We start from the raw sequence: 22,032 nt of genomic DNA, 5'->3' as shown, positions 1-22,032 counted from the left end.
GAACATGATTCAAAATTAGATCAACATTAAATGTTGTTAGCATTTTAAGCATTCATTATTAATATGTCATTATTTATTTTCCATTTATAATTTAAAAACGGATTATATATAATCATATTTATAAATATGATTAATTTTATCTTTATCCTTTAACCCTCTTATGATTTTTTTCTAAACCGTAAATATATAATTTTAATATCAAAAGAGTGATTAAATTTTATATATGTATCTATTTTTTATCTTTGAACTCATTACATGCATATGCAAAATAGTATGACAAGAAAATCTTATCTAACTAAACATAATAATTCGTTATATAAGTGTACAATTCTGTAAGGCAAATCAAGTTGATCATAATGAAAAATTGAAATCTTATGAGCTAGTTTAATGTTTCGTAAAAAAGAGAAAGAGAGAGAAGGAAACAAGAGAGGAAAGCAGAAAAGTATTTCTACGACAAGCAAGGTCTTTGCAAGGATTCGCGAGGTCATTTACATGACGCGATTACTTATATATTGCTATGAAAGAGCGATTGCGTTCTCTTTTCAACAGGTTCCTACCTTCAACGTGACCGTGGCGGGACGCGGTTATTTTTGATTTTTCAGAACATTTGCCTCGGGCAAAGAAAAATAATGTTTCAGATACGTGCCGCGTGCACTGCCAATATTATTTTTAAGTCTGATTATTGCGTGCAGTTTGACGCATTCAGAATTTACGTCACGAAACCACTTATTTTTTTGTTGTTCGCAAAAAATTACAAAATATTATGAGTAATTATGAGGTAAAAAAGAATATTAAGCTTTTTCGGACAATTAGTCATTCACTTTTATATTTGTATATTATATTCTTTATAAATAATAAACAATAAATATAAATAATTTAGAAATATACTACTTTTATGATAAAAATAAAAAATATAACTAAGAAATTCTTGTTTACATTGTAAATTTCGAGGAAAATTGAAATATCTCAACATATCAGATATAAATGTTGAAATATCACTACACAATCTCTCTCACTCCCCCCCCCCTCCCTCCCCCCTCTCTTTCTGTCTTTCACTGTTTATCATGTAGGATTCTTATCATCTCATTTATTTTTATGAAAAAAGTAAGAATAATCGCTCAAGAGTTATCATTAAATTATAATAAAAGAGAAAACAATTTATTATCTTTAATAACTTAAATATTAAGAAATAATTTTAATAACATAAAAATATCATGTAATTATGATATTGTGGCATAACTAATGGCTTGTGTCATTGCATATATGCATATATATATTTAATGGATCTTTATAGTTGAATACATGTCTGTTGAATAATATATATTAAAAGATGTACCTCTTGAGTAAGTTCCGCTGCACTAACTGGTGATGCAGGGCTTTGCGCAGAAGTTGGTGGATCAGGAGATGTCATATTCCTAGTTGTATTTGTGGAAACAGGTACACTAGGTCCTGCTAATGATGTATCTGTGTTAGACTCTTCAACATTTAATAGATAAGCTTGTATAGCATTCAGACCAGAATTCATTCTATTGTATCTGCCTAATGAATTCAGTTCTTCAAACAAATCCCTTTGATAGTTGAGAAGCATAGAATCTGGATTCTTTGGGTGCACAAACATCGGACGATGGATAATTGTGTGATCCGTGTGCCATCCAGATCCATTGTTGAGATCCAAAGATCCCACATTGATGGTTTGAATATCCAGACCTAGATAAGATTCTGGATCTACACGCAGTAAGGAGAGCAGCAAAGCTAGTTGCAGCAACTCCTCCCGGTACAACTTCTTTATGCACAACATGTTGCCGACTTATTCCGACTTATACAGATAAAAACTAAGTCTATAAGTTCTGACGTGTTGTCACAGTAGCTCGCTGTTTTTGTCAAGCACAAACAATAAGTTTGACATCATGAGAAAATGACGTGCCAGCGCAAAATATTCATTGACATTGCATGCAAATGATGCAAAGATATCCTCACGAAAATAAAGAGTCTCTTGGAGTCTCTGACAAAACACGTTCACGCGATGAAACACATTTCGAATAATTCTTGAATTCAATTTTTAGGTTAGAGCACACACTGCACGTTCAGCCGCAGTTTGTAATTTATGCGAAACGTCGGCAGCGCGAACCGTCGGAAACGCGACTCGTCGCTCGGAGCGTCAGAGTGGAAATAAAAGATCCGGGAGTTTTCCGTCGGGACAGGGTATAGGTCAGTTACACGAGAATAGTACCGAAATAACCTCAAAACCGCGCACGAGTCACATCAAGCCACGATGCGGCCGCGCGCATCTCCACGCATGCTTCGCCGATCTCCTTTGACAGGCGAACACTGTACCTCCGTGCCGTTAACGGCGGATTCAGACACTATCGGTGCCGACAGACAGCGAAGTGGATCGAAACGTCTATACACACGCGCGAATCAGCTGAGATCGCGAGTGAGACGGCACATTGACAGATTCCTGTAACACGTATACATACAGCGGTGCACAAAAAAACACGTTCGAATCGTCGTTCAAAACAAATTTACACGCGACTTACGGTCGACGGTAATTTATGCGGTTCACTCTTTTACGCCATAACGCTGGCTGATAGTCACGCGTGGCGATGAGACACTTTGCCGTACAATACTTTTACGCGACACTACGTACGCGGAGAAACCGACCGAGCGAACGTCGCGCACCTTGCCGGGAGAGATCGCTCGCGATATGTGACTCAGCAATCGTGCTCCGGCGACATCGCGCATTCACCAGGGCCGCGCCGACACCGCAAATTTCCCCGCATGTTTCCTTTGATAGCACGCCAATTCGCGCGACTCACTCACAGCTCGCCTGTTGATTATCAAATTATCCTTATTTTGCGTGTTTTTGTTGCTTATTTATTGTGAGACGATAGCAAACCGCAGCGGTCAACTCGTTATCGTTCAGTTTGACGATAAATATTTTTGTAACTACGAATTTTGCGTCGTACAATAACTTAAAGTATAAAAAAGTGAAAATTAGTATCGTGATTGGAAAGAACTAAAAGTTAAAAGGATTAAAAGGAATTTGTTATTAAAATCAAACACATCATGCATGTTTACGCATGATTAGTAATGTAAAGAGCTACAAAAAAACATGTAGTTTCGTGCATATAGTTTGGCTAGTAGTTTAGGTAAATTTAAATTTTGTTTTTGACCCATTGTAATATAAGCAGAACTGGCTTGTATAAAAATGCAAAATCATGGCATTGATAATGAGTCTCAACAGAGGATAATGATTAATACTGCGCCGCGATATTTACGTCTATATGTTTATATAACACAGTGACTTTTTATTACATTTCGAGTATATTTATTTGCAACAAATTTTTTGCACATTATTATGTAATAATGTGAATTTAAAGCATGTTGTTAAATTTGTTTCTGTAATATATTTTTCAAAAGTTTACATTTAACTGTTCTTTTTCAGGAATTCAAATCGGAGTAATTATTTATTATTAATAATCAAATAAGAAAAACTTATCTTATTCTGAAATTAACGTTCAGTAAAGTTCACTTTGACAGAATTTGTTGTTTAAAATTTAATTTCAAAATTTGTCAGTAAAATCTATCTTCTTCAATATTGGAGATAATTTATTTTAGAATTTTTTAAAGAATACATTCTTGAAGTTTAATGCAAATTTTTTACCATCCATGGATTATGCGGGCACGTGTAGGTCTTTGCTTATAGTTCGATTAAAATATACATATCTATATATGGAATGTATTACGATATAGAATGCAAGCTAGCTCCAACGAATAGACTACACGTGCGCTGTTTTTATACGTTGCTACATACGACTTCGATTCCTTCGCAAGACACTGCCGTTGGCCTGATTACAAGCTATAAAACAAAATGATGCAAAGCTCAGTCTCTTTGTAACTATGTATAAGTATATATATATATTTACAACATAACGTTTGCATCATCTTCCGATCGTATGAAAAATGGCTGACTAATCTTTTTTATGTTTTTTTATAAGTCATCTTTATATCTCTCAGGCAGGGCAGGATATGTTCGTTACAAATATGTTATTATCAACTGAAAGTCACTTGATCAATCATCTAACACTATAACTCATTCTGAGTAAATGTGTATAACGCACTTACGATGTAATTTCAATCTTCCGTGCAGCAATTTACTTTCTCCGCTCCTGTTTTTAGATGTAATACATTCAAAGAAGTAATTAGTTATTTTATGGAATAGTTTCACGTCATTCTTACTTTCAATTAAGATTAATAATGCAGTTTTCGAGAAGAATCTGAAAACTATATTTATGGAAAGAACAGTTCGTCTGTCTTTTCGCAATAATTTATAAAACTAATCTAACGGAGAAAATTTTCAAATTTTTTTGACAAATTCACGTGCATTCGATTGAAAGATTCGATCTTTGATAACGATCACTCATTGTCTTTCCGTTTGATATGTCGAAGTTGCGACATCCGCGACCGTATTTATGATAAAGAACTTTGACCTGTATCACGTGTTCAACTACGCGTGGCGTCGTTACCATATTTATTCATGTGCTTTCTCGAGTGATATATATGTATGTGTGTGTATATTTACTATACGCAGATTTACTCATTTACGTGTGTCGCGTATACATTTGTGTCTCACTATACTCTCACCTGAAACACGACCTTCGTTGATGATGGCTCGTTGCTCGGTGAGAACATTTGCGGTCAGACATTCGTCACTGCTGTTTTGCACGCGTTATCGTAAATTTGTCAGTCGGCTAATACCGTCACCATATTGCAATCGGAAACGTCACTGTGGTATCGCGTCGTCATCGACAATTTTGTTTATTTATAATCATCGCCGCGATCTCTTCGCATTTCGGCAAAACAAATTTCATACAGTATCACTTTGATGTCGAAATTGCATTTATTAAATGCATTGACACCGATTTGTTTCTTTTAATATTTATTGTTCAAGATTTTACTCCAAATTATTTGTCCACGAATTTATTCGAATTCTTTATGTTATATTAGTTTCAACATTATTTTAATCTACTACATACGAAGGTCGCAGAAAATTAAAAAATCATTAGCTTGTTTTTACGGATAACAATTTTAACGACGCGCACTTAAAGCTACCAATGACGGTGTGACCGTCATTGTATTTCATTGTCGTTCTTCAGTTAGCGAACACGTGGCTGTAAGTGAGTGAACGCAACAGTTGAGAATGTAATAATTGCTTACGTTTAGCGTGTATTTTTAGATCTGTTAAATTCGGTTTTCCAAAATCAGTTATCGAATTATTATGTTCACTAAATGTATGTAATTCATTTATATTTATATTTATATTTATGTAGGCTCTTAATAAAGCGAGTTTTCATCGCAATTATTAATTTACTTGCAAATGTAAATTAAATTACTTCCGAATGCATTCAAGCATTTTATCATTTATGACTAATATTTACAGAAAAAAAATACAATTTTGTTTTATTGCATATTTTGTATAATTATATTCGTCAGTAATCTTTTTCGCGAATCAGGATTATTGATGGAAATACACGTTCGGCGTATTTTAAACATATAATATATTCATTTATATGCTTGTACATATCTCCATGTCCTTTGATACAACAAAATATCTATGACAACAATACAGTTGGGAACGGTATACAATATATTGTTATATCGGTATATATAGATGTAAGACAGCCCCGTTTTCGTAAGACGTAATCGTGTGATGCATAAAATATGTATTTTTACACATAGGTATATATTCTTGATTACTTTGGTATCCAGTCTTTCGATATAGCATTTTTTTTTTCGTTTCGTCCCGCATACAATGGGTTTGATATAATGAAATTCTTAATTAAAAATAAAATCGACGTTATCCGTAGACGTATTATTCGCTTTGATAAATTATAGATATAGATCCATTTATACTAGGCTAATGAATCTTCTCTCTCTCTCTCTCTCTCTCTCTCTCTCCCTCTTTCTCTCCCTCCCTCCCTCTTTTTCTCTGACCAGATAACTATACGTAAAAAATAAAATATGTATTTTGTTTCGTAAAGATTAGTTTTGGATTTAAATTCGCAATTGCGTTTTGATCGATGAATACACAAGTAACGAAAGTATTATGTATGCACTTACACGAGTACTTTCGAATGTTGTAAGAACGTTATAAAATAGGCCAATCAGTTCGTATCTTTCGCCCAGGTCGGTAAGCAGGCGCTTCCCGTTCCAGGGCGATTATCGTTCGTTAACTCTTTAAGAGAGAATATCCGTTAGTGAAAAAATATGTTATTTACACGTAAGGTATCTAATTGTGCGTCGATTCATTAATTCGCCGTTTGGAGTGTATCAAAATCTATTTAATGGGACGATGAAATGATTCATTTTGTTGTGGTTATTTACAAATTTTTCTCCATACGCGGAGAATTGTATTCGTATGTGTAGATATATGAATATGTGCGTGTCTCAGTTTGCTTATGGAACTGTAAATGCGATAAACGCTGAAAATTAACGCCGTTATATTGATCCAATAAGAAAGATGCTAATGAGTAGATATTAAGTATTGAAAGAGAAGCACATTTCGTAGTGGGCATCAATAATAGCAAGCATTAATGGCAGTATAAGATTCATAGCAAAAGAATATTGAAATACTCTGTCGTGTCCTTATGTCGAGTGTGACGAGTAGTAATGTGTTTTATTTAACTAACGAGTATTTGAATTTTTATTGGATTACAAGGACACGTAAATTTAAGCTTTGATTAACTATTAAGCTTTGACGAATGAAAAATAGTTGAAAAATTAAAGTAGAGAGTATATATGAATATTTGTGGTAGTTTGACGTAGTTCTTGATGGACTAAGAATTTGTATCGCAATCGACTTTGCTTTCCCTGTACAAATATTAGACACTTTGCAGACCTTCACGTCTTTGTATTCGTATGATCAATTTTATACAATAGGTACCTAGGTTTTTAATCTCGAAATGTTAAATTAATCTACGTTATTAAAGAGCAATTAACATATGTTAAATATAATATAATTGAGATATAATGTCGATATTTCGCTATATCTCGATGTTTATTGTCCAGTCGTTTAACGATCGGGAAACGGTAAACGAATTAACACTAAAATATAACTCATATTTAATTACTTCAAGTGTCAATTGCATTGTGTAATTTACACACGCGTTATGCTCGGCTTCAAATTAGAGTTCACAATTGTTAATTAATATTTTTCGGAATCAAGCACAATGCCGAAAATAACATTAAAGAGATCCTAGATAAGTTTAGCGTTAATATCGATGCGTCAGCATCCAGATCTTTTGTAAAAGCAGTCGATCAAACGCAGCACACGTCTCTCTTATGATAATACATGCACACCATATATAAAGCGTTGTTCAGATTATATAAATTTATTAACTTTTTCATAATAAAATATCCAGTTCTCTATTTATGCTACTTCGCATGGAGAACGATCAACTCCACGCGAAATGTATCCTGCGCCTTCAGCAATTTCTAACAGACACCAATACGCGACACACACGGTACATCAATTCTTTTTTTCCTTTACAATTAATTTGACATATATCCATCTGGCTCGCGGCCAAGTTTCTTTTTAATACCATCTTGTCTCGATTTTCTCTGGACGGTGCTTGTGAGACACAGACACAGACCCGAGCAATTCAGCGTATCACACCTCTTTGCCGTACATTGATATGCTACTTTAACACGTGGAACGATCGCTCGTACAGTCATGATAATTCGATTACCTCTATAAATACCTCGTAGCGCAAGTTTTACACACAGACCTTCGCACTTCGGGCCATAAGTGCGGTGCAATCAGCGTTCTCTCCGATAAAGCCGCAAGTTCGACTCTTCCTGTTTAAGTGATAACTTACTGGATGGTTCAGGAATGGGGGGGCTTGGACATCACGTGGAGATGATTATCATCACTCCTTGTTATAATAAAGTATAGTAAACTCGGAATACTAAAGCTTTTCGATTAGGCGTACGTCGTTAGCCCTCATTTGCCGAATGTCGGGTCAACGACTACCCTAGGAACAACGATGTCTTTGCTTTTACTATTTTTTTTTTTTTTTTTTTTACACTTACAGTGATCCGATCGGCACGCACTGCGTGCACGTTAAATAAATACTTTCGAAAGTGCGTATAAATCGGTATATAATGCGTTACATTATAAACAATTCGGCTTTATCTGCGTTCGTTTAAGGATCCTCCCCGGCGAGTGGACTATGATAATGAGTTTTGTACAGACTAGAAGTATTTTTATCAAGGGAAACGTTTTATCCTCGCTTAAGGATTGTCGATTTTTTAAATTTTATGCTTTGCGGGAACGATCTCTCAACGAACATGACGGAAATGGGTGGCTTTTGATCTGCAAATATATACCTAGATGATGGATGATTTTTTTGTCCCTCCAAGTAGTGTCGGAGCTATACTTTTGTAGGCTGTATCACGTATTCCTTAAGAGTATTATGTATAAATAAGAAAGGTAGAAAAATCAGCCATAATGACATGATGGCTGAATGTACAATTCGGCTCATTTTTGTCCCATTTCCAACGGGCAAGGGTTAACTCGTATCATTTTTTGAAGTATTCAACGTGAAGTACTTCACGAGCCAATCATTCACGCTTTTCGCATTTATTTTTACCCAGTGGATGTTGAACTTCACTATTTCTAAGCTTTGTTGCAAGGTGCGATCACCGCTGCGTAGATCGTGTTGTTTGAAGAACTCTGAGACCTGACCCGAGAAAAAATTACAAAGTGATTTAATGATTGCGGCACACTTTAAGATAATTTTAATATTATCCCGAGAAAAAATGGTGTAATATGATCAGATGTAAATATATAATAATTAGTTATGAAAAGATCTGATAACATAATGATTACACGTATATATGTATATTTACATCTGACCAGTTATACCATTTTTTCTCGGGATAATATAACTTTAAAAAAATCAAGCGCGGTCTGAGAAATTACAAAACATGACATTTCACTTACTTCGCTATAGTCGTATTCCGTAATGAAGTAGTCGGGAACGACGCTGAGTATAAGGTCGCTTATCGAGAGCGATTCGTTCATATACAAGATCTCGATTTGCGGCCAATAGGCTTTAATATGTCGCCAAGCGAGGTAGTGTCCGTGTGTATTGGCAGCGACGGACGCTATGACAGTGTTAACGTCCTGCGCCTTGATCAGATCTCGGTTGAGCGAGAAGCGGAGATAACGTTTAAGTAGCCAAGGATCCATCGCCGCGCCTAGGGCTTGCAACATTACCAGCTTCTCACTTTGGATTTGCGTCTTAAGATAAACGTTCCAGCAATGAAGCCATTCGGTCTCCTCCCCAAATTTCACACCTATAAATTACCAATTTTTACTGCGAGAGTTACTTCACGCGTTTCTAATTATACAACTATATTAATATTTAATATAAATTTCTATTTACCTGCCATGTAAACGATATTCCGTATATCAGGCGCGATGCGTTTGTTTTTCGATATCCAGTCTTGGAAAAGATTCTTTGCGGGCTTCACCACTTCAGTCATTTCTAGCTCGATGGCCGATTTCAATACCGTGGTTCTTAACAACCTGCGTTGAGACAACAAAGGGTTTAGAATAATGTTTTATTCAGAGCGTCGGGCATCTAATCAAGCGTAAGCAAAATGCGCTCAAATACTATACTAACTTTTTCAAGTGCGTTCCTTCATCTTTCCAGCCGACGTATTTCGTAATCGGATTCAACAACTTCTTGAAAAATATGATATACCTCTTATACGCTTCACTCTCGCCTAGTCTTTTCTTCCAAAGATTTAGGTAGCGCAACGCAGTTTCCCACGGCGCGTGATCTCTTTCGTTGATAAGATAAAGCGCAAGATCCAATGGGATCGAAGCGTCCAGCTCGCCCGCGTCGCACAGCGAAAATACATCGTCAACAAGATTCGCTCGATCTGCCGAACTGAACTTGGTGTGATTACTCTTCAAAGTTTTAATGATCGAGACCCACATCTCGTTCGGGTAATTAACTCGATAAAAGCCAGTTTGATTGACGTTGCATTTGATGTATTCAACGTCGGTCGATATTTCGAAAGTCGCTAAATAAAACATATGTCTGTCTTAATTTCTTAGAGTGCGCAAAAAATATATGGCAAACGTTTTGTATACAAAATAGGTACGCAAAAAAATTTCAATATAATTATCCTTGTGTGTTACCATTGGTCATATTCATCCACACCTCGATGTTGCCCGGAGGTTCGTGTGTGTAGCAGTTCAGCGGGATGTACCACTTATAGTTGAAGGGTGACTTGGACTGCGAAATGTTCGCTCCTTTTTCGCGCGGTGAAAGGAGGAATCTCTTTTGCGTCGCCGTGACAGTTTCGCCATCACGGATGATGGTCACAAGTGGAAAGCCCGTTTGTTGAGTCCAAGTATTCATTATTGTCTGCGAATATTTTTCAATTTCATTAAGTAAGTACGTGTGCAATAAAAAAATGTGCGGAGCGATTTTTTTCCCCAGATATTATACTCACTTTTATGTCGAGCTCATTAACAAGAGATGAATTTTTTGTGTGCTTTGTGAAAACCGACCACAGGTCGTTGGTCTCTGTGTTTCCATATGCATGAGAATTCAGATAGTCGTTTAATCCGCGCTTAAAAACACTCTCGCACAAAACTCCTTCGAGCATATAAAGGATGGATGCGCCTTTGAAATAGCTAACCGTATCGAATATGCTTTCTATCTCCATGGGGTTTGCAACGGGTACGCTTATTGGATGACTGTTAGCTAGGGCGTCGAGCTCGAGTGCTCGTTGTGTTTTGTGCAAAATGAATAAATTCATCATGCCCCACTCGGGCGAGATGTGATTGACGCCTTTGTACTCAAAGAAAGTCGCGGCTCCTTCGTTCAGCCAGATATCGTTCCACCATTTCATCGTGACGAGATTACCGAACCATTGGTGAGCCAGTTCGTGAGCCATGAGAACGGCTACGTATTCTTGTATTTCGGTAGATGTTTCTATCGGATCATACATTAAGTATATTTCTCGAAAAGCGATTAGGCCCCAGTTTTCCATAGCAGCAGGCGCAAAGTCGGGAATTGCTATCAGATCTAACAATACATATTGAAAATAGTGATAATAACGATAGTAAATCTGGGAAAGAGAGCAATAAAATTAATAATAATATAATAAATTACGTAATTGTTTTTAACAATAATAATAATTTTTGAATAATTAGTTTATTTAACATGCTTAGAAAAATAAAAAAATCTGTTTAATAAATGAAAGGAGCATGTGTCTTATAAAATACAATAACATTATTGAATATAGAGAGTTTTTAAGTAACTATTGCTTAGAGCTTAAAAAATATATACCTTGTTTTGGCAAAGGGTAAGGTATGCCGAAGAAAGATTCAAAGTAATTCATAATATTAACAGCAGTGGTCAGAGAATAGTTCGTTTGTGGAAGCATGTGCGCTGGAGCATACACACTCACAGACGTATTTCTCTCTGTCAGTTCGAAGTATCTGTTAAAATCGCACACCACAAAGGCCACCAGATACGTCGACATCTCTACGGACTCTTGAAAGTCATCGCGTAACTGAGAAATAACATTATTCTATATCAGGTTGATGCAAATACAGTTATTAGCAGGCAATATCATAATTGCAATAATATGATCCGTAATGCCATGTTTGCAATGCAGATAATAATTTTGTGATTGATGGAGTGGAAAAATTAATAAGTGATGAGACTAATATGCGACGCATTATTGATGATGACTAATTGCGATGTTGCGCGTTGAATCACGTTGTTATGTATTAAAAGCGCATACTTACGAGATTTGTACCCAGATAAAATCCAGCTTCTTCGGTGTTTACTATAGGCATGTTGCATAATGAAATGTGAAATCTGTCCCTGTATATCGATATTTTAAATTTGGCTTTAAATTGCGGCTCGTCGAAGCATGGAAAAGCCATGCGCGCATACGTCGGCTCGAAGAGAGTCGTAGCCAAATATCTAGAGGTTGAAAAAAACAACAAAGAGTTTAAATTTCTTCTGGTCATGGCTAAAGCAGCATAATTTTTTGCCACAAAAAAATGATTATAGTTTTGAAATTACTTTTGATCTCCATCGGGGGTGACGTAGGTGCTGAAGTAAAACCCTTTAAGTTCAGTATTATTTAGCGTCGAGTTGAAACTCAGAAATAGCGTGTAGTTCTGCTTTCTTCGAAATTTCTCCTCCAATTCTAGATACAATTGTTCACGTTTCGGATACTCGAGTAACTTTGCGATCTTCAATTCTTCGTAACCTTCTTTGACTATCTAAAGTTTGTTATCAAATATTAAAACGGAAAGGGACGATATGTAAAATTTGGTCGTACAATCGTAACTCTTAAATATTAAGTACTTACTTGTTCCTTTATTGTCAAATTTTTACTGTGGAAGACGATAAATTTGGTCTCTTCATCGACATAAAATTCGATTGTTACACGTCCTATAAAAATAAACCGTGAATTTATTAAACATAACAGAGAGGATATATTTCTGCGTTTAAACGTAAATTTTTACACTCTTACCTCTAAAATCTAAGGTGGTAAGATTTGGATGCATGGTAATATTGTATCTAGTAGGATGTGCGAATGAAGGTAACCTTATGTTATCCCATGGAAATAACTGCAAGATTTCACATTGTATTCGATGATCTGAGTATGGTATCTTGAGCAAGGTATTATAAAATATAGATAACTATAGTAAATAGATGCTTATTGATTAATTGACTGATACACCTACTGATTGATTTTCCGTTATACTATACTATACATATGTTTGCCTCATTCTAGTTGTAAATATTTTATCATGAATGCAATCAAAAGCTATTTTTAATCTACATTTTCGCTTAAACAAATAGAGAATTTTCTTGATTTTTGCAATAATATTAAACAGTTTTAACAATACATAATATATTATAAGAGAATTATAAAATAATAATAATAATTATTATTATAAGAGAATTTATGAGAACATCCGATTTAAATCATATAAAAAAATTTCTAAAATAAACGAGACGCTCAATTTTTTATGTCAATTTTAAATATTATTAATATTATTAATATTGTTATATTATAATGCCTCTGTGCATACCTCTCCGTTCTCCATTCGAGGCATGGCGTCCTTTTCATCATCTATACTTTTACTGAGCTCGTCTTCAGAACAAGTGCAGCCTAAAAAAAAAAATAATATATATGTAATATAAAAATGGTAATTTTTATATGTTTGAGATTAAGTATTGACGTTGAGAATATCGATATAGTGTTAAAACGGTTGACATTTAAATACCATTTCGTAAAGGCGCCAGGGCGATGATGAGAGATGTAATAAGAAGCACCAAGCAACAGACGCAAAGCACGCAATAAGTCTTCCTTTCAGAACATCTAACGACTTCATTGGCGCGTTCGTAAAAATTACGTCTGTGCAATCCGGCACTGCTATCTCCTGAAACAAAGAATTTTTTGTAAAAAGCTTCGATTTAACAGAATTAAAATTTTTGCATCATTTATGGTCAATTATTCAACAACAGATTACAATAAAATAATTTTACAAGTAGATTTTTAATATATAATTTAATTAACATATTTTTTTATAACTTTTATGTTGGTCGCATTTTGTTTTTACACTTAGCAGATAGCTAATACGAAAGAAAAAATAAATAATAGAATAGTTTTTGTTTTTAGTTATTTTACGCTATAGTTCTATATATATTTTATATTTAAAAGATAATTTTTATTTGTGTAGCGTTCGGTTTAAATTGTTTTAAGTATATTTAAAGTCACTGCAAAAGTAATACTTTGACGCGTGTACGGTATTTGCTAGTCTCATGGCTACACTCTTGACCTGAATTTCAAACTGCTGCATGATCGTGTCTAATAGCACTGGAAATGTACGACGGTTTGCATTCTTAACGTCTCATTCTTATTTATATTTAAGATAACCGAATAGAATGTTTTAACGTCATAAAAGTGAGCTCACATTATTTTCAAAGTCAGCGACTCGTATTACAGTGATATGTTTACTTTGTAAATATATATTTCATTACGCGAGATCACACACAATGCAATCATCGAACATTATCAACGTGTCACCCGTCTATTTCCGCTATTGATAAACAAATTTCAATAACAAAAGCTGTCAGGCGAGAAGTGGCGATATGAGCGCGTGGGCGAGAACGAGATGTATCGCGCTTTAATTCGAAAGATCAGAGGAAGCTTTCCTCTTATTGATCGCACGCACGTGCTTCGTGTATAGTCTATTCGCAGTCCGGAGGGTTGTAAGTGGGCCATCTGGTTGAGGTATTCTTATGGAAAAGGAATTGTTCAAGTGTAGCAAACGCGCGTCAAAAGCGCGTCATATCGAAGAGAGCGTCGATGACTCGTTAAAAGGCACGCGTTGCGCATTCTAATTTTCAACCGGCCATCTGGATAGGTAGATCTCACCTGTCAGAAAAGCAACATCATCCACATCCTGCTCGCTCATCGCGAACCGATTCGGCGGTCTCCGATGAACGACTTCTTTTACCTCACCGTCTTTCGAGGCATAGGCGACTTTTATAAGCGGCTCTCTCTGTTCAGCCAGTATTCGTGTGGGTATTCAATCGTCGCCTCGTAGCTTCTCCCTTGAGCAGGCTGTCGCCGCTGAATTCTCGCCTCGTGCCTCAAGGTTAAGGACTCGACGAGAAAAAAACTTTGATGGACGTTAGGAATTCGATTTCTCGATGAATGAACCGGCTTGCGTGTGCCGCGGTCGTTCGTACCGCATCAATTACGATTGGCTTGAGACCGTGCCGTTTACCGTTTACCAGAAAACCCGGTCGCCGTGTCAACCCCGTTGAAAGTGAAGTAACGTGGCCGAGATTAGCGTCCACCTTTCTCGAACGCACCTTCGAACAAGCCTTAATTTCGCATCGACGGACTATTAATAATACGCACGAGACGCGAACGCGTGGGATTCAGAAGGCGATCACTAAGAACACGAGCGGCGGCGCGTCGCTATACCGCATCGGATCGCGACACTCAAACGGCGTGGGCGCGCTGACTCGTGCGTAACGCGGGCGTTCTAGACGCACCGGGCACAAACGCAATCGGGACTTTGTGCAATCGCACCACCACCGCGAACAACCCTGCCGCGAGAAAGCGCCGGTACGTGACAAACCGCGAGCTTACGAAACCCGAGCTGAGTAGCCCGACACCATCAACGAGTCTATAACGCGTGACGTCCCTTGACATTTCATTGGCATTAAAAGCGTGGAATATAGCTGCTGCGGAGTTAGGCAGAAATGGCGGCTTTCCAAACCCCCTGGTGGCGGACTGCTTTACGGGGGTGGTTTTGCTGGTCCTCATCGGTTGGGGGTGGTTGGCATCACGGTGGCGCCATCCGTGATCCACGTTTTGCAACCCCACTCAGCCAGCCGTGATATTGGTATCAGTTGTGAAAGCAGCGAACCGAATAATGCGTGAATTCGTAACTTTGATTTTCTCGGTATTATGAGTTTGCGTTGATGCGCTCATTTCGTGTAACGATCTCCATACATTCATAAAGAACTAAACGCTAATCGATCATTTTAAATCGATAGAATTCTTGCTGCAATATCGTAAGAATAATGGAAAGATTTTTTTCAAAGTTCTACTTGGACAAAAAGAAACCTGAGAGGTATAAAAGTGTAGTATATAAATTTTCGTACTTTTGCACACGAGATTATCTCTCGCAGTTTTTCGAGTCTCTCGTTGAGTCTCTCACCCTCCTTTCACCTGTTAAGATAAGGGTTTTGAAAAGAATTGATAGGGTAGCTTCGTTTTATCGCTTGCCATAAGAAGTTCATGATGTCGCGAGGGTTTTTTTTATCTTTTGTCCAGATCAAGAGACATATATACTTATGATATTTAAAGCAAATTTTACGCAGAATTATAATTGTATTTATAAATAATGTTTTGAAATTTTTTAATACTCAAATATTTTTACCATCTTTATTGTTTAAAGATTTAATATTAAAATAATAGCAATATAGAATTTTTTGTCTATTCTATGAGAATGTGAAAGATGTTTTGCGATAGATTTGAGATAATATCATGTATAGAAATTTAAGTAATTTTCTTTGGGACTCGTAATAAATCATAATAAATGATAAAGCATGTTTCTCTTCAACAGTTAAAGAGCAAATGTATGTTAGTACATCCTCTACAGATCTGTGTGACCCTTTCAAGATCAGAATGGAGGGTGAGTTACCGTGGATCCACTTGTGAGTTGCAGTCAGAGGGGTATTGTATCGATTTTCTCTTTTCTCTACGCAACCCCTCTGACAATTACATTACGGTTGTCCTAGCAAAATGCTGCTCGCACTTCTTATCTTTAAAACAATTGTTTTAATGATGAATAGTAGAAATTTTAATGTAAAAATATAAATTTGTTAGATTAAAGATTATTTATTTTTAAAAGAATTGAATTAGTTTTTAAGAGCGATACACATAAAATAATTAAGAAATTTATCTTTCTGAGATAGTATTGATTTAGTTTTATAAAAAGAAGCACCACACAAAGAAAAATATATTGCTTGAATTAATTTCAATGGAATAAGCGCACAAGGGTTTACAAGGATCGTGAAATCAAAGCAATTACGGACAAAGATAAATTCTTTATCTGTAAAACTCTTTCATCCGCTTTAAGAGTCTTATAAATTCCGAGTTTTATTGTAGAATTTATAGATTCGAGTCAGGAGAGATCAATAAGAAACAGCAACAAATATAAGTTGTCTTTTAAGTAATCTTTCATAACTGTACAGAGATCCAGTTGCGTGTAACACACGCAAAAGAAATAATTGCAAAATACTCTGATATTATCATCAGTTAATTCAATCGCACGGATATTTGCGACGCGTACAATTTGATCTTATACGTGTGAGTGTTATATAAGTGTATTGAATCATATTTCAAAGTAAAATTATATCAGATATATTCTACATTACTCGATTTGATCTCAATTAAAAAGTCGAATTATTTCGTGAAATGCAATATGTCACATGACATATTGTTATCAATAAATTTTTTTGTAAAAAAACTTTTCTGTCATATTAATGATTATCTTTTTATAGATTATTTTCTAAAAGACGCGCGTATGTTTCTAGAGCACATAAAAATATCTGGGACTACGGCAAAGTTTGGGAACTAATAATATATAAATTGATTTAAAGACTATCCGGAATATCGACTGAAAAGGAGCATTTATAAACGGTTGAACTTTTGAACTTGTGACCCGTTGCATTTTAGCTTTACTATTCTGGTTAGGCTTTCTCGACTACAAGAGAGATAGACAAGTGTTGCACGGCATAAATTATTCGCGTATTTCCTCTAGTCGCAACGAGTCTCGCGCTATTTCAAAATATATTTTGTATCTGGTCAAACGAGTTCCGACGCCGGGCGAAACACATTGAAACATTTATGCGCTTTCCGACTGCAATATATTCGTCGAAGCTGCGCGTCCCAAAAGGATCGACGTTACAAACGTCGACCATATTTTTTGATCAATTTAATTTCAGCGCACGTAGTTTTGGTGGCGTGTCTTAAACATCTTCCGCTTTGAATAAATTAAATACGCGGACTATAAATAACAAAAGCAATTGAGATGTTGATTAAACTACGACAAAGATTACAAATCCGATAAACTTTCCTCCGCCCAAATCAATACCTATCTTTAGATTTTCCGAAGTTGAATTTGCATCACGCGCGCGGCCAAGTCACGAACAGCATTAATTCACGAATTTTGAATGGATGTGAAATTTATAGACACGCAAGAATCAAGGGGGCACTATTTCAAACATTTTCGTAAACAGCATTTATATTTAACCAAAGTTTATCAAGTTTGAATAATACAAGAGTCATGAGAATCGGTTGAGCGGAACACAATTTAAGCGAGTATTCCAAATATATCGTGCGACCGACATATATTTTCCCGTATAACCGTATATAAATGCACATTATCCGTGATATTTAATTTATTATATTTAAAATGTTTACTTTCATGTACTTTCATATTTAAAATAATTCTTTTTAAAAACTACGTCAACTAATCAATAAAATTTATTTTACGTTTCTTATTGATTTATTTTTGTTTTTATTAGCAATTACTTTTTTATTAGTTTTATCAGATTTGATTTTTTTATATAATAAATTTTACATAAATATATCTAACATGGACATACATATTACAATATTTACATGCGATAAAAGTTCAATAAAATTTAATAAAATAACTCATGTTACACATACCTGAATCGCATGTCTTTCTTGTGGCGTTTCTTAACGGAACTTTGGCATCCGTTTCTGTAAGATCGACGGATTCGTTTTGCCTAGAGGCCCTGGACATGGGCTCCAGCTGGATAGTTTCGCTGTCCTTTCCTGGACTTCCTTTCATCATTTTATTTCCACTTTTCTTTCTTTTCTATTTGGTTGATCTTTTATTCAGCAAAATCAGAGCTATATATGGAAAAAATGCCTTCCGCTATTTTTCGATGTGCTCTGTTTGCCAAGCGACATATTTCAGGCTTATTACTGATCGGCAATACGCTTGTAATTGCTCCTATCACACATTTAAGAAAATAAACATAGAAATCGCAGATCTTTTGCCAGCTTTAGATTCTTTTGTCTTTACGAGAGTATCGATCGCTCCTTTCTTGTGCAGGATGTAATATGCTTATGTCGAAAATTATATCAAGCTACTCTTGATAATGTAATTTAGTTAAGGCTGTACATCGGCACAGTATTTTTGTATATGTATTTTATATCGATAGCATTTGCGTTGGTCCCAATATTGAGATATGTTATGTTTGCATAATCAGCTTTCGATTAGTATAAGAGATTTCATATAAAAATGGTCGGCGAACGTGGTTTGGCAAGCACGACTAAACCTATTTATTTTTGAGGTAGTGCACACCAATTAATAAGATTTCATGGTACTTTAAATACTTTCTTAGTACTCCAACTTGTACTGATTTGAAAATATTTATTTCTGAGGCTAAATTCGGCTACTTTCTCTGTTAATCAAGTGGATGCGTTTTTATATGATGCGATGTGGAATAATTATAATAACTCGCGATAAGGTGTACTTTTAAAAATTGTAGACAGTTAATCAGTCTTCTCTTCCACATCTCATATTGTTAATTAACTTGGAATATGATGATAAAATATTTCTCTTTGGAAAAAGTAGCTACGCGTCCAAGCGATGTGCATCTGCAACATAATTGAGTGCTTTGTGTAATTACAATTCTCTTAATTGCGAGAAATAAAGTTGTTTCGAAAAATATATTAATATAGGATACATAAAAGTTATTTTTGCCGAGCTTCATTGTTGGATCAATACTGCCAGTATAAATATCTCTTTATATCAGGGACTAAAAAAGGAGGAAGTATATTTATAATAAAACATTTTATAAAATGTCTCTTCGGAATCTTGACGAATTCCGTCTATATAAAATAACGTTTTAAAAAAAATATATTACGCAAATATTTAACATTAAAAGTATTGTACGTAATTAAATATTGATACGAAATAATTATCTGTCATAAAATTTTTATTCAAGCAAAATTAAGATAATTTTATAACAGTTTGTAATTCTTTTTTGGATATTTGAATGATTACGTTATTGCAAGTTATGTTTTTTATAAACTTCAAAATTATAGAATTTGTACTAACAATAAGTAATAATATAATTCATTCGCATGAGTGATGTAAAAATATGTGTAAAAATATGTATGCAAATGAAGAACGACAACAAAGAGTAAGAACTTGAAGCTATTAAGTGTTAGATAAACATATGGTACTGTATTGGTAGTCAAGGCCTGTATGCGAACCATAAAAGCAATTATACTTTGAGTTATGTCAACTATTGTGGACACCGCCTATGCAATGATAATGGTTGTTAAATGATATATAACGTGCGCGGTTTTGTGCCAAGAAATTTTTGTGCGTTGTTACGTACGATGGATTGCGCAATAGTACGTTTTGACTCTATTTAAAAAAGTTAGGAGCAAATTATTTTTGGAGCAATTTATTTAAAGAATAAATAACATTAATAAATGAATTTTACAAATTTGCAGCCATTATTTATATAAATTACTTATTTTTCGAAATTAAATTTACACTTTTAATAAATATTTTATTTAGAGCTTTATACTGTTATTTGGTTGTCATAAAATATATTTAATAAAGTCCGGAAAATAAATTAATATTGAGGGAAATTGAACAGAAATATGTACAATTTTATTGAAGATTGAATACGCAAATGCAAACGCACGTGTGTATGTGCGTTTAAAAGTATGCGATATGTGAAAAGAGAGTATTTCGTGATGGAACATTGATCTCCGGTTCTCTGGCGAATTTTGCGTTTCTCTCACATGCGTAATTGCGATTAAATATTTAACTATTATTTTGCAAAAAGAAAACACTTACCTTTCTCTGATTATACTCAACATCCGGCATCCGTTTGTTGAGAAAAAAATTCCCGCCGATCGCTTTGTTGGTTGCAACTAATCGCAGACCGTCGCTAATCACACAGCTATGAAAAACTGATCACTCATCCTTTATCAACGTACGCAGTTCTCTTTCATTCGCGGTTCCGACGCGCCGATTGTTCTCTCTTTTCTCGACAGCATCCGCACATTTTCGACGCCGCGTTGCCGTTCGTAATACGCACAAAATCAATCACATTAAGCTCGCGACCGCTGTATCGTCAGGACTAAAGTTTCATCACGATAACTCGGAAAGCCGGTACGCACATCACACCACCCTCGGAGCTTGCGTCGTGACGCTCCGCGCGCGGTCTGTCTCTCGCTGTACCGACGATATACCTGCATCCGACGCGCATCGCCGCCGACGACGATTCGCACGACGCGTTACGGGGTTTTCCTCGACGTGAGGCTGACGACGCAAACAGTCGCACGGTGGGAATGGCACTGAGTGGAAGCGCTTTGAGGATTGAGCGTGGCTGAATTTCCGGACGCAGGGAGGCGCGCCGGTCAGGATCAGCCACAGGTTGCGCCCGTCTCGTTCACGCAGGGTGGGCATCTTGGCTGATCGTCGGGTGGCGAGGGTAGTAGTGGTGGCGGCGTATGCACTCGAACGGGGGAGAAAGCCGGAGAGAAAGAGGGAGAGAAACGAGAGAAATCGATTTACTTAACATCTCGAACTCTTTGGCCCTTCGCGACCGAGAGCCGAAAGGGATGGCTTACTAGCGATCGCGATAGCATGTAGCTGCGACACGGTCGAATCCACTCATAGATTCCGTTCGACGTGTGTAACCGAGCGATGCCAATATGCATCTCGCATGGCATGGTTGCATTAAAATTCTAAACTTTAATTTCAATCGAGATTGTGTAGTTTTCAAGGCGTTATCGGCAGGAATAAAAATTTGTTAACAACTACATTATTTTACACTTGCATATATTTATTACATACAAAAAATATTTCTGTAATAGAGATTATTCATAATTGTTTAATAATAATATTTATGTTTAAGATTTTTATAGATATTATATTAAACAAAAATTAATATATTTGGTAGAAATAAATTTTTTTCAATTTGGTAACATTAAAATTTTATTAAGAAAGAACTAAATAGGCTTTATTATCAAAATATTTTCCATTATTATTGATAATTTTACGTTATCTTTCAGGCAGTTTGCGAATAACATCGCGATAAAAACTTGGTAACTTTGAAGCAATGAAGTTAAAAGGAATTAATTTCTACACTTAAAACTTTCTATTTTATTAATATAATTTTAAATTAGTTTTTTATTTGAAATGATAACTACACGGTGCACAGATGGTGACGTTATATATTACACTTTCCCAACAGAAGGAAAGTTGCTATAAAAATTTATAGCGGCCATATTTATATTGAAAATATAAACATTTTACGATTTCTTTCGTGGCGGCACAATTTTTTTCTCGTGTACTGCAAGAAAATAAAAAAAATATTACAAGCTGTACGA

General features: G+C 35.5%; 2 protein-coding genes across 4 annotated transcripts in view; both read right to left on the bottom strand.

The window, feature by feature from the left end:
* The window catches only part of cnc (cap-n-collar), a 99,546-nt gene extending 96,828 nt beyond the window's left edge, over positions 1 to 2,718 (bottom strand). Inside the window, exon 1 of one of the 2 annotated variants that reach the window (XM_067353289.1) lies at positions 1,337 to 2,718. In XM_067353289.1, coding sequence (XP_067209390.1) covers positions 1,337 to 1,798 — 462 coding nt within the window. In that variant the 5' untranslated portion in view covers positions 1,799 to 2,718. The remainder of the gene's footprint in view (positions 1 to 1,336) is intronic. The other variant, XM_067353288.1, reaches the window with a different exon arrangement.
* Positions 2,719 to 5,541: 2,823 nt separating this feature from the next.
* On the bottom strand, positions 5,542 to 21,214 carry LOC105671752 (endoplasmic reticulum aminopeptidase 1-like). 2 transcript variants are annotated; one of them, XM_067353922.1, is made up of 15 exons: positions 20,492 to 21,214; positions 18,313 to 19,272; positions 13,337 to 13,492; positions 13,142 to 13,221; positions 12,577 to 12,715; positions 12,412 to 12,494; positions 12,120 to 12,322; positions 11,837 to 12,017; positions 11,373 to 11,598; positions 10,531 to 11,108; positions 10,214 to 10,442; positions 9,690 to 10,095; positions 9,450 to 9,592; positions 9,005 to 9,360; positions 5,542 to 8,741 (listed from the first exon to the last, which is right to left on the bottom strand). In XM_067353922.1, the coding sequence occupies exons 2-15, from the start codon at positions 18,458 to 18,460 to the stop codon at positions 8,571 to 8,573; spliced, it is 3,099 nt and encodes a 1,032-aa protein (XP_067210023.1). In that variant the 5' UTR covers positions 18,461 to 19,272; positions 20,492 to 21,214; the 3' UTR covers positions 5,542 to 8,570. The 2 variants fall into 2 exon arrangements, with proteins under 2 accessions (XP_067210023.1, XP_012221595.1); XM_012366172.2 differs by having other exon boundaries at positions 12,577 to 12,673; positions 20,492 to 21,213.
* Between the last annotated feature and the right edge of the window lie 818 nt (positions 21,215 to 22,032).

The sequence above is a fragment of the Linepithema humile genome, chromosome 4 (assembly GCF_040581485.1).
Source record: "Linepithema humile isolate Giens D197 chromosome 4, Lhum_UNIL_v1.0, whole genome shotgun sequence".
In the NCBI taxonomy this organism is placed as follows: Eukaryota; Metazoa; Arthropoda; class Insecta; order Hymenoptera; family Formicidae; genus Linepithema; species Linepithema humile.
This window is presented reverse-complemented; position numbering and strand designations above follow the sequence as displayed.

Bases quoted from the DNA above. Each gene is read 5' to 3' on its own strand.
- LOC105671752 (XM_067353922.1), bottom strand. From the start codon at position 18,460: ATGATGAAAGGAAGTCCAGGAAAGGACAGCGAAACTATCCAGCTGGAG. The intron at 13,493-18,312 runs GTATGTGTAACA...TCTTTGTTTCAG, and splicing joins AAGAAAGACATGCGATTCAG to GAGATAGCAGTGCCGGATTG. The intron at 11,599-11,836 runs GTAAGTATGCGC...GTTATTTCTCAG, and splicing joins TTTATCTGGGTACAAATCTC to TTACGCGATGACTTTCAAGA.